General features: G+C 49.4%; 1 protein-coding gene across 1 annotated transcript in view; it reads right to left on the bottom strand.

Annotated features, from left to right (window-relative positions):
* Positions 1–17,697, bottom strand: part of MTURN (maturin, neural progenitor differentiation regulator homolog) — a 34,131-nt gene extending 16,434 nt beyond the window's left edge. The window contains exon 1 of the mRNA XM_056520695.1: positions 17,116–17,697. Coding sequence (XP_056376670.1) covers positions 17,116–17,682 — 567 coding nt within the window. The 5' untranslated portion in view covers positions 17,683–17,697. The remainder of the gene's footprint in view (positions 1–17,115) is intronic.
* Between the last annotated feature and the right edge of the window lie 1,178 nt (positions 17,698–18,875).

The raw sequence follows: 18,875 nt of genomic DNA, 5'->3' as shown, positions 1-18,875 counted from the left end.
GCCGCATACAGTCTCCCCGTGCAGACGCGCCTCCTCCCCTCAGCTCTCCGAAGCTACAGCTGGGGGAGTGAAGCCAGAGGACGCAGGTCTGCACGGGGAGAAGTAAGCCACGCCCCCTCATCTCCCCCCGCACGTCTGCAGAGCAGGGGAGAGAAGACATACACAGCTTCTCATCTCCCCTGCTCTGCTTCCGAGGACACAGGCTGCAGAGTATGGAGCGGGCAGGAGTCGGCAGCCCGCTCCATACAGACTGCAGATCGCCGCCCCACTTGTCAGGTCCGGCCCTGCTTGCCCGAAGCCGGGCTAAGGGCCGGACAAATTCACCTGCCCGGCGCCCAAAACTGCTAGTCCGGGGCGTCGGGCGATAGAAATTCCACATCCCTGTATGTAATGTATGATATAGGGGGCAGCAGCCCGGTGTATGTGTGATGTGTGTATGTAATGTATGATGTGGGGGGGCAGCAGCAGGTGTATGTATGATGTGTGCATATGTATGGTGTGAGTGTATGTGATGTGTATATATGATGTGTGTATGTAATATATGATGGGGGGGGGGGGGGCAGCGGCGGGTGTATGTGTGATGTGTCTATGTATGATGTATGTATGTAATGTATGATATAGGGGGCAGCAGCCCGGTGTATGTGTGATGTGTGTATGTAATGTATGATGTGGGGGGGCAGCAGCAGGTGTATGTATGATGTGTGCATATGTATGGTGTGAGTGTATGTGATGTGTATATATGATGTGTGTATGTAATGTATGATGGGGGGGGGGGGCAGCGGCGGGTGTATGTGTGATGTGTCTATGTATGATGTATGTATGTAATGTATGATATAGGGGGCAGTGGCCCGGTGTATGTATGATATGTGTATGCATGTATGTTTTGTACAGGGGCGGACTGACAAGTGCCGCCGCCAGTTGTGCTATCTAATTTTTAGTGACTTCTGGCCACCCGCACTAAATTGCACCACCAGAATCCCGCCCCCTTCATAATTGCCCGCCAACCAAGAGCTCCACGGATGCATGCAAACACGCCCCAACCAAAACTACAACTCCCAGCATGTTACACCATAACCTAAACTGTAGAACTATAAAGTGCAATATGCTGGGAGTTGTAGTTTTGGTTGGGGTCAGCTGCAGAGCCATAGGCTGCATCAGGGCATGCTGGGTGTTGTAGTTACTAACTGCAATTCCCAGTCTTCCTTGACACACTATGGCTCTGCAGCTGACCCGAACCAAAACTACAACTCCCAGCATGTTACACAATAACCTTAACTGTACTACTATACAGTGCAACATGCTGCAACACCCACACAACCATAGGCTGTATCGGCATGCTGGGTGTTGTAGTTATCTACTAACTAAATGCAACATAATGACACGTAAATTAGAGTAAATAAAATGCACCACATAAACTGGAGAAGCAGAACCCCCCCCACCCAGTAACACAGCGTTGTTAAGTGTTTTCCAATCAAAAGACTCCATATATAAGTCCCTAAGAAGACTGAAAAATAGTGATTCAAATATTTTAAAAAGTGCGTATACATGTGAATAAGCCCCTTTCCTAATAAAAGTTCTTATAATAAATGGTTCCAATAAAAACTACAGATCACGGCGCATAAGATTACCCTCATACATCCCTGTATATGGAAACATTGGAGTTATAGGGGTCAGATGGGGGGGGGCTTGCCTCAGGTGTAAAAGGAGCTAGCTACAGCTCTCTTGCCGCTAATAGCCTGGCATGCTGCGATCACCGTGGGCGCTATTAAATCTAGGGATCGACCGATATCGTTTTTTTAGGGCCGATACCGATAATCGGTGGAGGTTAGGGCCGATAGCCGATAACTTATACCGATATTCCGGTATAAGTTATCGGCTTTTTATCCCCCCTCGACACCGCTGCAGGTCATTGATTTAAAGCGGGCGCTTTAAATCAATGCACTGAAGTGGCTTTTGCGGTGCCATAGACCACCACCACCACTGCCCCCCCCCCTGCTTCTCTCCCCCTACCTGTCAGGGTAGTCCGGGCCATCCATCCTTCCTGTAGTGTCCAGCGGCATTCCGGGTGGAGGGTGAACCGGTCGGGGCTGTCCTTCTTCGGCGGTCATCTTCTCCACTCCGGGCAGGCTCCGGCCTAGTACGCTGCATAGACGCCGCTGCGCAGTGACGCCCGTGCGTAGCCACGCACCTGTCGTCATGGCGTAGCGGCATCTATGCAGCTACTAGGCCGGAGCCTGCCCGGAGTGGAGAAGATGACCGGTTCACCCTTCACCCGGAACGCCCCCGGACACTACAGGAATGATGGATGGCCCGGACCACCCCCATTACGGGTAAGTTTAACTTTTTTTTAATTGACTCGGAGGGTGGGGGAGGGGCCCGACCGGTATAGCGGTATGGGCAAAAATCCATACCGGTATACCGCCCAGCATCACGGTGGGGGGTGCGACACGGTGCGGTGGGTCGGGGGGGGCGGTCGTGGTGCGGCAGGGCGGGGTAGGGGGGGCGGGGCGGTCGCGGTGCAGTAATTGCCGATACTGATAATGCCCAAAATTGTGATTATCGGCCGATAATATCGGCCATACCGATAATCGGTTGATCCCTAATTAAATCATTAGATAACCACTGTCTAAGTTGACAGCAGTGTCTAAAGGAATCTTATATCCATCCCTGGTGGTCTAGTGGGGTGGATCGTACTATTTTGGTTGAAATAATTTCATCTACCAGGACAAGTGGATTTTCTTGAGGGACAAGTAGATTGTGTTCCGCTTTAGTCCCTTGGACAAGTAGTTTTTATTTTATTTTTTATTTCCACACCCCTGCAGTCAGCCCCAATCTCTGCTTTTTTCATAAATTTTTTTACCTCTGTTATCTCAGTCACTGTCATATTGTGCTTAACTGAAGGCAGATTGACGCTGGTTCACCGGAGGAAGAACCCCGGCTGCAGATGCCTCTCAGTCACAGACACATTTTTCCTCAACCCCGCTGTAATGAGCTTCCTTAGCCCCGATATCGCCACCAAATATTCAAAAGCGTTGATATTAGGGCTGAGGCTGCTCATTACAGCGGGGCTGAGATAAAATGTGTCGGTGGACGAGAGGCATCTGCAGCAGGGTTCTGCCTCCAGTGAACCAGTGGTCTGTAATTGCGGGGGGGGGGGGGAAAAAGCAGCAGGGGAGTGGGGATGGGGATCTGGCCGCGGTGAAACAGTGGTTTGTAATCGCGGCTAGAAGCAGCGGGGAGTGGGGATGAAGAAGCCGTGTAAAACAATCAGAGCTAGACCATTATCTTGTGTGTATGGCCAACTTAAAGGGGGTTGTCCGCTGAAATGTATTATTGTACAATTGTCCCCAGCTTGCCTAAAAAAATTAAAATTTCTACTCCTCCGCTCCCTCATAGCTTAGGTATCAGGACGCTCTGTCGACGGCCGGTGACTTTGCTTTTGTAGGGTCTATAGCTAAGGGAACTGACAGTGCCGCTCACCAATCACTGTGGCCTGAGATTGGCTATGGAGCGCTGTGACATCACGTCTACAGCTTTGGCGGGCTCCAGTAAAGCAGACTGTAAACGGAGACTAGCCAAAGATGAGGCACCCTTATACCGGAGCTTTGAGGGAGTGAAGGAAGGTGGGTTTATTATTTTATTAGGCAGGCTGGGAACAATTGTAAAATAAATTCCACTGGAGGACCACATTGAAGGAGTTATCGGTATGGCCGATAATCACGATTTTGGGCATTATCGGTATCGGCAATTATCTTGCCGATAAGCCGATAATGCCACGCCCCCCGCACCGCGACCGCCACCCCCTCGACCCGCCGCACCGCGTCGCACCCCCCACCGTGATGCTAGGCGGTATACCGGTATGGATTTTTTCCCATACCGCTATATCGGTCGGGCCCCTCCCCCACCCTCCGAGTCAATAAAAAAATGAAACTTACCCGTAATGGGGGTGGTCCAGGCCATCCTTCCTTCATGTAGTGTCCGGGGGCGTTCCGGGTGGAGGGTGGTCCAGTCCGGGCTGTCCTTCTCCCACGGTCTTCTTCTCCACTCCGGGCAGGCTCCGGCCTAGTACGCTGCATAGACGCCGCTACGCCGTGACTTCAGGTGCGTCGCTGCGCACGGGCGTCACTGCGCAGCGACGTCTATGCAGCGTACAAGGCCGGAGCCTGCCCGGAGTGGAGAAGAGGCCCGCCGGAGAAGAAGGAAAGCCCGGACTGGTTCACTTTCCACCCGGAACGCCCCCGGACACTACAGGAACGATGGATGGATGGCCCGGAGCACCCTGGCAGGTAGGGGAGAGAAGCGGGTGGTGGCGGCGGCGGCCTATGGCCCCGCAAAAGCCACTGAAGATCATTGATTTAAAGCGCCCGCTTTAAATCAATGATCTGCAGCGGTGTCGCAGGGGGTTAAATAGCCGATAACTTATACCGGAATATCGGTATAAGTTATCGGCTATCGGCCCTAACCTGCACCGATTATCGGTATCGGCCATAAAAAAACGATATCGGTCGATCCCTAATAAAAAGTCCTATCTTTTCTGCTCCTGGCACTCACTTTTGTTCTCTACGCGTATTGGAACTATACCTTGTGAAATGAAAGGGGGCGGGTGGCAGTCTCAGTCATTGCGTGCGGACGAAACCACGCCTGCACACGATGACCAGCGGCTGCACAATGTAGCAGATGAAGCGGAGGAATCGTATACAAATCTGGTATTGTTAGAATCATACTGTCCATAGAATAACTAGAGCAGCACGATTGGGGGAAAATATCATATTGCAATTATGGATTTAACCCCTTAAGGACCAAGCCTATTTTCACCTTAAGGACCAGGCCAATTTTAGTTTAGCGTTTTCGTTTTTTCCTCCTCGCCTTCTAAAATCCATAACTTTTATATTTCCATCTACAGACCCATATAAGGGCTTGTTTTTTGTGTGAACAATTGTACTTTGTAATGAAACCTCATTTTACCACAAAATATATGGCAAACCCCCCAAAAATATATTTTTTTAGGGAGGAAATTTAAATGAAAACCACAATTATGCACATTTTGGAGGGTTTCGTTTTCACACTCTACAAATTACGGTAAAAATGACGTGTTCTTTATTCTGTGGGTCAATACGATTAAAATTATACCCATGGCTAGATACTTTTTATTTTTTTATGTGGTACAAAAATATAAATCTAAAACTTTTTGTACATAATCAGTAATCTAAAATCGCCCTATTTTGACCACCTATAACTTTTTAATTTTTCCATATATAGGGCGGTATGAGGGCTCTTTTTTTTTTTTTGCGCCGCCATCTGTACTTTTTTATCGATACCACATTTGCATATTTATACCGTATATACTCGAGTATAGGCCGAGTTTTTCAGCACGATTTTTCGTGCTGAAAACACCCCCCTCGGCTTATACTCGAGTGAACTCCCCCACCCGCAGTGGTCTTCAACCTGCGGACCTCCAGAGGTTTCAAAACTACAACTCCCAGCAAGCCCGGGCAGCCATCGGCTGTCCGGGCTTGCTGGGAGTTGTAGTTTTGAAACCTCCGGAGGTCCGCAGGTTGAAGACCACTGCGGCCTTCAACATCATCCAGCCCCCTCTCACCCCCTTTAGTTCTGAGTACTCACCTCCGCTCGGCGCTGGTCCGGTCCTGCAGGGCTGTCCGGTGAGGAGGTGGTCCGGTGAGGAGGTGGTCCGGGCTGCTATCTTCACCGGGGAGGCCTCTTCTAAGCGCTTCCGGCCCGGCCTCAGAATAGTCACGTTGCCTTGACAACGACGCAGATACGTCGCTGTCAAGGCAACGGCTCTATTCCGGGCCGGAAGCGCGGAGAAGAGGCGCCCCCGGTGAAGATAGCAGCCCGGACCACCTCCTCACCGGACCACCTCCTTACCGGACAGCCCTGCAGGACCGGACCAGCGCCGAGCGGAGGTGAGTACTCAGAACTAAAGGGGGTGAGAGGGGGCTGGATGATGTTGAAGGCCGCAGTGGTCTTCAACCTGCGGACCTCCGGAGGTTTCAAAACTACAACTCCCAGCAAGCCCGGACAGCCGATGGCTGCCCGGGCTTGCTGGGAGTTGTAGTTTTGAAACCTCTGGAGGTCCGCATGTTGAAGGCCGCAGTGGTCTTCAACCTGCGGACCTCCGGAGGTTTCAAAACTACAACTCCCAGCAAGCCCGGACAGCCGATGGCTGCCCGGGCTTGCTGGGAGTTGTAGTTTTGAAACCTCTGGAGGTCCGCATGTTGAAGGCCGCAGTGGTCTTCAACCTGCGGACCTCCGGAGGTTTCAAAACTACAACTCCCAGCAAGCCCGGACAGCCGATGGCTGCCCGGGCTTGCTGGGAGTTGTAGTTTTGAAACCTCTGGAGGTCCGCAGGTTGAAGACCACTGAGGGCGAATGATGAGAAGAGGATGATGAAGGGGGGGGGGGGGGGTGTGGGGATGATGAAGGGGGGGGGTGTGGGATGATTACAAGGGGATGATGAAGGGGGGATGTGTGGGATGATAAGGGGATGTGTGGGATGATGACAAGGGGATGATGAAGGGGGGATGATGACAAGGGGATGATGAAGGGGGGATGTGTGGGATAAGGGGATGTGTGGGATGATGACAAGGGGATGATGAAGGGGGGATGTGTGGGATAAGGGGATGTGTGGGATGATGACAAGGGGATGATGAAGGGGGGATGTGTGGGATGATGACAAGGGGATGATGAGGATGTTAATGACGGGTCTGGATGATGACAGGGGGGGGGATGATGTATTTCCCACCCTAGGCTTATACTCGAGTCAATAACTTTTCCTGGGATTTTGGGTTAAAATTAGGGGTCTCGGCTTATACTCGGGTCGGCTTATACTCGAGTATATACGGTAATATTTTTTGGGAATAAAATGTGACAAAAAAAAGGAAGCATTTTTGGACTTTTTTTTCTTATTATTTTTTTTATTTCTTACGTTTACACCATTCCCTGTACGGGATCATTAGCATTATATTTTGATAGTTCGGACATTTACACACACGGCGATACCAAATGTTTATAAAAAAAAAAAAAAATTACAGTTTTTGGGGGTAAAATGGACAATTTTTATTTTTATTGGGGGAGGGGGATTTAAATTTTTTATTTCTCCATAGGGGACTATCTATAGCAACCATTTGATTGCTAATACTGTTCAGTGCTATGTATAGGACATCGCACTAATCAGTATTATCGGTGATCTTCTGCTCTGGTCTGCTCGATCTCAGACCAGAGCAGGAGACAGATGGAGGCAGGTGAGGGGACCTCCGTCAGCCATTACAGATGATCGGATCCCTGCAGCAGCACTGTGGGCGATCCGATCATCTATTTTAACATGCGCATTGCCGCAGATGCCGTGATCTGTACTGGTCATGGCATCTGAGCGGTTGATCGCGGATGTCAGCCATTACCAGCGGGTCCCCGGCTGCTGATAGCAGCCGGAACCTGCCGTGTATGACGTGAGCACCGCTCTGATGCTCGTGGTCATACAGAGGACGTAAATGTACGTCCTGGTGCGCGAAATACCGCCAAACCAGGACGTACATTTACGTCCATGGTTGTTAAGGGGTTAAATATTGTGGTTCCAATATAATAAGCAAATGGTGAAATGGTTTTCCCTGCAACATATCATACATGGGAGACAGAAGGGAGCGGAAAACCGGACACACACACACACACACGTCAGGTCTGGTGCCGGGCTGCCGACAAAATTTAAAGCACAACTGTCATGAATTTGAGGCATAAAACTTAACTACAGCCTGTGTATTGTGTGTAGAATAGTGATGCAGCCTTACTTTTACCTTTGTTATTCCAGCTTTATTGACCACAAAAAGAAAATAAATAAGATAAAACATTTCTTTGCTGCCACTAACAGTCGGCTTGTCTTTCTTCACAGTGTGCCGGAGACACGTTGCTGCCTGCGTCTGCATTCAGTAGGGGCACACAGTGAAGAAAGGAGAATGGGCACTGTAATGGTGATAAGGGGCGCATGCGCTGGGACCTGTGTGTCAATCCCACCGTGGTCCCAGCGCTGACTTACAGGGGATAGATGTGCAGTACTACTCTACACTCAATATACAGGCTGTGGTTAAGTTATATGCCCCAAATTTCATGACAGTTGTGCTTAAAGGGTACCTCTCATCAAATAAATTTTTGATATATTTTAGATTAATGAATGTTGAATAACTTTCCAATAGCATGTTAATGAAAAATATGCTTCTTTCTATTGTATTTTTCCCAATCAGTCCTGTCAGCAAGCATTTCTGACTCATTCTGGAGTCCTAAACACTCACAGCTGCCATTCTGCTTTGTTCACAGCCAAACAGGCTGTGAACAAAGCAGGCTGGTAGCTCTGAGTGTTCTCCTTTGTGAACAAAGCAGACTGGCAGCTCGTAGTGTTTAGGACTCCAGCATGAGTCTGAAATGCTTGCTGCCAGGACTGGTAGGGAGACCCCTAGTGGTCATTTCTTCAAAGTGGAAAATTAAATAGAAAGAAGCATATTTTTTAATAACATGCAATTGTAAAGTTATTCTGCATACATTAATCTATAATATATCAAAAGTTTTTTTGATGAGAGGTACCCTTTAAAAATACAAGGTTATAATTGCAGGATTTTGGGGGCACGTAATCACATTAATCATGAATAGCTAATAACATGATTCAATTGTTTTTAAACTAAATCATGCAGCCCCACAAAAAAAAAAAAGCCCACAAAACTGCACAATTGCAAATTTATTTTTTTTAGATGCAAGGATAGCAGCGCTATAGGTAAAATACCTGAGGTTCAAGGGCGCGTTTCAGGACGGCACATCCCTTTCTCAATGAACAATGGCTTGTTCATTGAGAAAAAGATGTGCTGTCCTGAAACGCGCCTGATGTCGGCTTAATAAAAGAACCTGCTGCACAATACTACAACTGTGTTGTCATTCATCACTGCAGACTGCGCCTTGAACCCCCGGTATTTTACCTATAGCGCTGCTATCCCTGCATCTACCACTATCAGCTGGAACCTCCAGGACCTGATCCCCGGGTGGCTGCACCGCAATATACACATAAGGCTCTGCAAAGTAGTTGTGTCTTCTAACATAACCGGGATAGGTGAGTGAAAAACCTCACCATCCTGCTCGTGCACAACTATACAACACCACTCCAGACGTAAATTCCCATGGGAAGCTCTGCCTCTTTTTCTCCAGTGCCAAATCTTTTTTTTGTTTTCAGTTTTAATACATTATAGGATAAAATGAAGGGCACAACTTTGCCTGCAAAAAATAAGCCCTCATAAAGCATTGTTGAAGGTGAAGAGAAAGAACATGTAACGCCCCCTCCATATATGTCTATCGGGCTATGCCCCTCCATATATGTCTATGGGAGAGCCGTTTGGCAATCTTCGGCTCTCCCATAGAGATATATGGAGGGGGCGTGGCGGCCCCCTATTTCGGACGGGGGTCGTGACGTGCTACTCTGTCGGAGAGCCGGGGCTCCATAAAAATAATCGTGAGGGGCCACAGCATTTGGACCCTCCACTATCTGAAACTTAGCCCCTATCCTGCCGATAGGGGAGAAGTTTTTCTGTAATGTCGGGCATGAGACTTGTCCTTTAAAGGAAACATGCAGCGAAAACAACTTATCCCCTATCCACAGGATAGGGGACAAGTGTCTGATCGTGGGGGGTCCGAACGCTGGGACTCCCGCGATTTCCTGCACGGGGCCCAGCTCTGCATGATGTTTCGTCCGAAATGCCCCTCCCTGGGAGAGACGGGGAAGCAGCGTTCATGCCTCCCCGCCTCTCCCATAGAGCTGTATGGGGAGGGGGCGTACAGTCAGGAGTCAGGATGAAGATTGTCACATAATGTTATTACACAAAGTGTTGTTATGTGGCATCATATGACCAGTCATTACTGTCTATTCATCTCTCCGTGTTACAGCAATTAGAGTCCCCTCATCTTACCCTGCGTCAGTCATTATTGTACCCTAATCTGTTCCTGTGTCAGTCATGACTGTCCCAACATCTTCTCCCCCCCCCATCCCCTCATGTGCTCATCTTTAAAAAAAAAAAAAAAAAAACCTGCTTTACTTACCTCAGCCTCCATTCCCACACTTATCCCCCATTCTGCCTCCTGTATTAGGCATCAGATGTCTTCGGTTGGCATTCTCACTTTGTTTTTACATTACGGGTGCCGTATCCGGCTGGGGGAGGGGCAAACCGGGCTCTCCTGTACACGCGCTAAACTCCATTCACTTTAATGAGCCGACCGGAGTAAAATGGTGACTTTGGTCGGCTCATTTTTTACCCATATGCAGTTTCATGACCAGACCTAAAACCGTAGTATACTGCGGTTTCAGGTGCGGTCGCAAAACTTGATACGGGTCAAAAATGAGCCGACCAGAGTCACCGTTTGACCCCGGTCGGCTCATTAAAGTGAATGGAGTTCAGCGCGTGTACAGGAGAGCCCGGTTTGCCCCTCCCCCAGCCGGATCCGGAACCCGTAATGTAAAAACGAAGTGTGAATGCAGCTTTAGAGGAATCCCATTCAAGTGAATGGGATCCTCTTTGCCCGTTATAACCCCCATTATAATAACGGACATTAATGGCTCGCAAAGTTTAAAAGAAAAAGACAAAAAACATTAACGTCCGTTTGTAACGGAGCAATTACACAGTGTGAAAGTAGCCTAAGCCGGCATGGAGATTTGTGATACCCTGGCTTATGCTGACCCCTGTTCATTGCACAGGATCAGAGCTGGACTGTGAAGCGATGGAAGAAGGTGATCTGATAAATCAGATTTTCAAAATGGGGGCAGCAGGTACATATGAATGCTTTATCTGGACGAGAAATGGCAGCACTATGGGACGAGCCAGTCAGCAGATGCAGTACAATGATCTAGGCCAGGCATAGGCAACCTTCGGCACTGCAGATGTTTTGGACTACATTTCCTATGATGCTTTTGCAGCATTTTGGCGCTAAGAGCATCATGGGAGATGCAGTCCAAAATACCTGCAGTGCCGAAGGTTGCCTGTGCCTGATCTAGGCTATGTTCTGCTGGGAAACCTTAGGCCGACATGAAATGTACAAGTCCTTCCCTGGCCAGGAAGGGGTTTAATATTAAAATAAACTTTTGTGCTATAAATTTGTAGTCTATGCTTCTAGTAATAGACCTTTTCCTATATAAGATGCTCTGCCTGCGCAAGAACCTTAGCACAAGTGTGAAGAAACTGACCGACATCTTACACAGAGGCGGAACGAGGACACAAGTCTTGGTTCCGACCCAAGAGTCTATGATGCTTTCAGTGAAAGAGTCTAGAGATGTGGTTGGGCCAGGACCTGCTTCCACATAGGGTTGCCACCTGGCCGGTATTTTGGCCACCCTGCCAGTCTCCAGACACACGAAATATTAACAGCACACAGGAGAGCCCCTAATGCCCGTGTCCTTTACTATTAGTTACATATGGCAGACTAGACGCTGTGAGGAAGGCTGGGCACAGGAGAGCCCCTAATGCCAGTGTCCTTTACTATTAGTTACATATGGCAGGCTAGACGCTGTGAGGAAGGCTGGGCACAGGAGAACCCCTAATGCACGTGTCCTTTACTATTAGTTACATATGGCAGGCTAGACGCTGTGAGGAAGGCTGGGCACAGGAGAGCCCCTAATGCCAGTGTCCTTTACTATTAGTTACATATGGCAGGCTAGACGCTGTGAGGAAGGCTGGGCACAGGAGAGCCCCTAATGCCAGTGTCCTTTACTATTAGTTACATATGGCAGGCTAGACGCTGTGAGGAAGGCTGGGCACAGGAGAGCCCCTAATGCCAGTGTCCTTTACTATTAGTTACTTATGGCAGACTAGACGCTGTGAGGAAGGCTGGGCACAGGAGAACCCCTAATGCCAGTGTCCTTTACTATTAGTTACATATGGCAGGCTAGACGCTGTGAGGAAGGCTGGGCACAGGAGAGCCCCTAATGCCAGTGTCCTTTAGTATTAGTTACATATGGCAGGCTAGACGCTGTGAGGAAGGCTGGGCACAGGAGAGCCCCTAATGCCAGTGTCCTTTACTATTAGTTACATATGGCAGACTAGATGCTGTGAGGAAGGCTGGGCACAGGAGAGCCCCTAATGCCAGTGTCCTTTACTATTAGTTACATATGGCAGGCTAGATGCTGTGAGGAAGGCTGGGCACAGGAGAGCCCCTAATGCCAGTGTCCTTTACTATTAGTTACTTATGGCAGACTAGACGCTGTGAGGAAGGCTGGGCACAGAAGAGCCCCTAATGCCAGTGTCCTTTACTATTAGTTACTTATGGCAGGCTAGACGCTGTGAGGAAGGCTGGGCACAGGAGAACCCCTAATGCCAGTGTCCTTTACTATTAGTTACATATGGCAGGCTAGACGCTGTGAGGAAGGCTGGGCACAGGAGAGCCCCTAATGCCAGTGTCCTTTACTATTAGTTACATATGGCAGACTAGATGCTGTGAGGAAGGCTGGGCACAGGAGAGCCCCTAATGCCAGTGTCCTTTACTATTAGTTACTTATGGCAGACTAGACGCTGTGAGGAAGGCTGGGCACAGAAGAGCCCCTAATGCCAGTGTCCTTTACTATTAGTTACATATGGCAGGCTAGACGCTGTGAGGAAGGCTGGGCACAGAAGAGGCCCTAATGCCAGTGTCCTTTACTATTAGTTACTTATGGCAGGCTAGACGCTGTGAGGAAGGCTGGGCACAGGAGAACCCCTAATGCCAGTGTCCTTTACTATTAGTTACATATGGCAGGCTAGAAGCTGTGAGGAAGGCTGGGCACAGGAGAGCCCCTAATGCCAGTGTCCTTTACTATTAGTTACATATGGCAGGCTAGATGCTGTGAGGAAGGCTGGGCACAGGAGAGCCCCTAATGCCAGTGTCCTTTACTATTAGTTACTTATGGCAGACTAGACGCTGTGAGGAAGGCTGGGCACAGAAGAGGCCCTAATGCCAGTGTCCTTTACTATTAGTTACATATGGCAGGCTAGACGCTGTGAGGAAGGCTGGGCACAGAAGAGGCCCTAATGCCAGTGTCCTTTACTATTAGTTACTTATGGCAGGCTAGACGCTGTGAGGAAGGCTGGGCACAGGAGAACCCCTAATGCCAGTGTCCTTTACTATTAGTTACATATGGCAGGCTAGAAGCTGTGAGGAAGGCTGGGCACAGAAGAGCCCCTAATGCCAGTGTCCTTTACTATTAGTTACATATGGCAGGCTAGACGCTGTGAGGAAGGCTGGGCACAGAAGAGGCCCTAATGCCAGTGTCCTTTACTATTAGTTACTTATGGCAGGCTAGACGCTGTGAGGAAGGCTGGGCACAGGAGAACCCCTAATGCCAGTGTCCTTTACTATTAGTTACATATGGCAGGCTAGAAGCTGTGAGGAAGGCTGGGCACAGGAGAGCCCCTAATGCCAGTGTCCTTTACTATTAGTTACATATGGCAGGCTAGATGCTGTGAGGAAGGCTGGGCACAGGAGAGCCCCTAATGCCAGTGTCCTTTACTATTAGTTACTTATGGCAGACTAGACGCTGTGAGGAAGGCTGGGCACAGAAGAGGCCCTAATGCCAGTGTCCTTTACTATTAGTTACATATGGCAGGCTAGACGCTGTGAGGAAGGCTGGGCACAGAAGAGGCCCTAATGCCAGTGTCCTTTACTATTAGTTACTTATGGCAGGCTAGACGCTGTGAGGAAGGCTGGGCACAGGAGAACCCCTAATGCCAGTGTCCTTTACTATTAGTTACATATGGCAGGCTAGAAGCTGTGAGGAAGGCTGGGCACAGGAGAGCCCCTAATGCCAGTGTCCTTTACTATTAGTTACATATGGCAGGCTAGATGCTGTGAGGAAGGCTGGGCACAGGAGAGCCCCTAATGCCAGTGTCCTTTACTATTAGTTACTTATGGCAGACTAGACGCTGTGAGGAAGGCTGGGCACAGAAGAGGCCCTAATGCCAGTGTCCTTTACTATTAGTTACATATGGCAGGCTAGACGCTGTGAGGAAGGCTGGGCACAGAAGAGGCCCTAATGCCAGTGTCCTTTACTATTAGTTACTTATGGCAGGCTAGACGCTGTGAGGAAGGCTGGGCACAGGAGAACCCCTAATGCCAGTGTCCTTTACTATTAGTTACATATGGCAGGCTAGAAGCTGTGAGGAAGGCTGGGCACAGGAGAGACCCTAATGCCAGTGTCCTTTACTATTAGTTACATATGGCAGGCTAGATGCTGTGAGGAAGGCTGGGCACAGGAGAGCCCCTAATGCCAGTGTCCTTTACTATTAGTTACTTATGGCAGACTAGACGCTGTGAGGAAGGCTGGGCACAGAAGAGCCCCTAATGCCAGTGTCCTTTACTATTAGTTACTTATGGCAGGCTAGACGCTGTGAGGAAGGCTGGGCACAGGAGAGCCCCTAATGCCAGTGTCCTTTACTATTAGTTACATATGGCAGGCTAGACGCTGTGAGGAAGGCTGGGCACAGGAGAGCCCCTAATGCCAGTGTCCTTTACTATTAGTTACTTATGGCAGGCTAGACGCTGTGAGGAAGGCTGGGCACAGGAGAGCCCCTAATGCCAGTGTCCTTTACTATTAGTTACATATGGCAGGCTAGAAGCTGTGAGGAAGGCTGGGCACAGGAGAGCCCCTAATGCCAGTGTCCTTTACTATTAGTTACATATGGCAGACTAGATGCTGTGAGGAAGGCTGGGCACAGGAGAGCCCCTAATGCCAGTGTCCATTACTATTAGTTACATATGGCAGGCTAGACGCTGTGAGGAAGGCTGGGCACAGGAGAACCCCTAATGCCAGTGTCCTTTACTATTAGTTACTTATGGCAGGCTAGACGCTGTGAGGAAGGCTGGGCACAGGAGAACCCCTAATGCCAGTGTCCTTTACTATTAGTTACATATGGCAGGCTAGAAGCTGTGAGGAAGGCTGGGCACAGGAGAGCCCCTAATGCCAGTGTCCTTTACTATTAGTTACATATGGCAGACTAGACGCTGTGAGGAAGGCTGGGCACAGGAGAGCCCCTAATGCCAGTGTCCTTTACTATTAGTTACATATGGCAGGCTAGACGCTGTGAGGAAGGCTGGGCACAGGAGAGCCCCTAATGCCAGTGTCCTTTACTATTAGTTACATATGGCAGGCTAGAAGCTGTGAGGAAGGCTGGGCACAGGAGAACCCCTAATGCCAGTGTCCTTTACTATTAGTTACATATGGCAGGCTAGAAGCTGTGAGGAAGGCTGGGCACAGGAGAGCCCCTAATGCCAGTGTCCTTTACTATTAGTTACATATGGCAGACTAGACGCTGTGAGGAAGGCTGGGCACAGGAGAGCCCCTAATGCCAGTGTCCTTTACTATTAGTTACTTATGGCAGGCTAGACGCTGTGAGGAAGGCTGGGCACAGGAGAACCCCTAATGCCAGTGTCCTTTACTATTAGTTACATATGGCAGGCTAGAAGCTGTGAGGAAGGCTGGGCACAGGAGAGCCCCTAATGCCAGTGTCCTTTACTATTAGTTACATATGGCAGACTAGACGCTGTGAGGAAGGCTGGGCACAGGAGAGCCCCTAATGCCAGTGTCCTTTACTATTAGTTACATATGGCAGGCTAGACGCTGTGAGGAAGGCTGGGCACAGGAGAGCCCCTAATGCCAGTGTCCTTTACTATTAGTTACATATGGCAGGCTAGAAGCTGTGAGGAAGGCTGGGCACAGGAGAACCCCTAATGCCAGTGTCCTTTACTATTAGTTACATATGGCAGGCTAGAAGCTGTGAGGAAGGCTGGGCACAGGAGAGCCCCTAATGCCAGTGTCCTTTACTATTAGTTACATATGGCAGACTAGACGCTGTGAGGAAGGCTGGGCACAGGAGAGCCCCTAATGCCAGTGTCCTTTACTATTAGTTACATATGGCAGGCTAGACGCTGTGAGGAAGGCTGGGCACAGGAGAGCCCCTAATGCCAGTGTCCTTTACTATTAGTTACTTATGGCAGGCTAGACGCTGTGAGGAAGGCTGGGCACAGGAGAGCCCCTAATGCCAGTGTCCTTTACTATTAGTTACTTATGGCAGGCTAGACGCTGTGAGGAAGGCTGGGCACAGGAGAGCCCCTAATGCCAGTGTCCTTTACTATTAGTTACTTATGGCAGGCTAGACGCTGTGAGGAAGGCTGGGCACAGGAGAGCCCCTAATGCCAGTGTCCTTTACTATTAGTTACATATGGCAGGCTAGACGCTGTGAGGAAGGCTGGGCACAGGAGAGCCCCTAATGCCAGTGTCCTTTACTATTAGTTACATATGGCAGACTAGACGCTGTGAGGAAGGCTGGGCACCGGTGACCCAAATGTAGGGTGAAGCAACATTACCATACAAAACAGGTAGACAAGATGATAATGGTTCCTCGATGACATCACACATCATTGTAATAATCTACTGCTGGATGACACTACAATACTTCAGCACTAGGACAAGCCAGGAAGGAGTTAACAGCTGTGTAACTATGAGCAGTGCCCGCCACACCTCTGCGCTAGGCTGCTACCCATCCTCATGCCAGCCACTCCTCATCATCAAGCACGTGAAGGAGATGTGAGCATGCCCTGTGTGTACAGCAGTGTTTCCCAACCGGGGTGCCTCCAGCTGTGGCAAAACTACAACTCCCAGCATGCCCGGACAGCCGAAGGCTGTCCGGGCGTGCTGGGAGTTGTAGTTTTGCCACAGCTGGAAGCACCCCGGTTGGGAAACACTGCTGTACAGCATAACACCATGCCACTATGCAGGACATGCAATGTAATCGCTCAGTATGAGGAGAGGGATGTGTACAGGGCAGTGGCCGGGATGGGTTTCCTGCCAAAGAGGGTGGAGGCCAAGCCAAATAATCTAATGATTCCATGTATGGTGAACTAATATATATATATATATATATATATATATATATATATATACATACACATACATATACATATACACACAATGCCTAAACACACCAAGACAGTGCCAGGCCTGCAGTGCAGCACACATGACTGATAAACACCAGGCCTGGCACACACACCCATCCTAGCCCGCTGCTAGGCCCTCAGGCAGGACACCGTGCACACACATACGACACTCACAAAATTGTCGCCGCAGCCGTTGTCGGGGCACAGCACGTAGAAGGAGACCCCGGGGTCGGCGTAGAAATCCATCCTCCGCTCCGTCTCCTCGGTGGCGATCAGGTCGAAGGGGGTGTTGGAGCACCATTTGTCGGCGACGTCTGCCAGCTGCTGGAAATCCATCCTGGCCTGCGCCCTCGCTGTGTCTCCAGGTAAGCGGCTAAGGACGCATTGTTTACATGCTGCTCCAAGAGGGGGAAGGCAGGGAAGGCCGCGGCGGGGCAGCGGATGCTCGGGTATTGTTCGCTTTCCCGGCCGCTCGGAGCACAGCTGCGGGTTGGGCTGTTGCCGTGTGACGGAGATAATGCAGGTCGGTGACGTCACAGCAGGCCCTGCCTTGCGAACAGCTGGGTCGTCAGTCCCTGTGACGTCATTGAGGCGGTGCCCAACCAGCTTCTGCGCTGCTGACAGGATGGGAGATGCAGCATCCTCCGGGTTACAACCGACCAATGACGGGCGGGCGGCGTCCTGCTGACTCCACCCACTACAGGGCATCTGGTGTCCGGAGCTGCAGGCATCGCAATACATGCGGCATTTTAAAGGGGAACGCCACCTGTGAAGCAGGGAATTGTTCACACTGAGGAATTTACTCCAGTAATTCCGCTCGCTTATTCCCCTCCAATTCAGTCAGCAGTGAAAAACCCATTTCCGCAAGGGATTCCATTCCGCATGAAGAATTAACTTATTCTTTCTTCATGCGGAATCCGCACCTGTGTCCCATAGAAATTAATGACATTTTTTTTCAGCCTGACGTTATCTTGTACGGAATTTCCACGCAATTCGGGCTGAAATTTCGTGAAAAAAAAAGCGGTTGTTGTCGTCCTAAACAGTTTCCTCCTATATTTCCACGCGGAATTCCGCATCAATGAGGCTAGGTTCACACTGCGGAATCTCCTGGCAGAAAATTTCCACACGGAGATTCCGAGTGCGGCAAGGAGTCGGCACTAGGACCGCGCGGACACTGCAGTCTCCAATAGACTGCTGTGTGTTCTGCGAGTATTTCCGCCTGAAAAATGAGCAACGCCATTCTTCAGGCAGAAATTTCCAAGCGGATTTTCCGTACATAAATTCCGAAGTGTCAATTTGTGAATGGAAACCCATTCACTACATTTTAGCAAGCGGAATTTCTGCCTGCAATGTCAAAGCGGAATTGCAGGTGGAAATTCCGTAGTGTGAACCTAGCCTTACGCACAAATTCTGCATGGAAAAAAAACACGGAAATTCCGCAGCAGAATTTTTAAGCGAGAATTCCTCGCCATTTCCTCAGTGTGAACATGGAGCATGAATAGCAATTCCCTAACACAATGACAGGAACCTCCGAGCCTTATGGTTTCCAGTCGATGGGATCTGATTTATCTATATAAAGCAAAAGCATGCAAGGAAACAGCAGAGTACAGTGGTCCCTCAAGTTACAATAATAATTGGTTCTGGGGCGGCCATTGTATGTTGAAACCATTGTATGTTGAGACCATAACTCTATGGAAACCTGGTAATTGGTTCTAAAGTCACCAAAATGTCATCCAAAAATAAAAAAAAGTGAGGATTAAAGAAAAATAAATAGATAACTAATACAGATAAAGCAAATCCTTACATATAAAAGTAAGAAATATCTGCTGGGAGCTGTAAATCATTGTCTATTTCAGTGTTTTCCAAGCAGGGAGCCTCCAGCTGTTGCAAAACTACAACTCCCAGCATGCCCGGACAGCCAAAGGCTGTCCGGG

Source organism: Hyla sarda, chromosome 5, assembly GCF_029499605.1.
Source record: "Hyla sarda isolate aHylSar1 chromosome 5, aHylSar1.hap1, whole genome shotgun sequence".
NCBI classification, from domain to species: domain Eukaryota; kingdom Metazoa; phylum Chordata; class Amphibia; order Anura; family Hylidae; genus Hyla; species Hyla sarda.
Note: the sequence above shows the minus strand (reverse complement) of the source record. Positions and strands in the feature narration are given on the sequence as shown.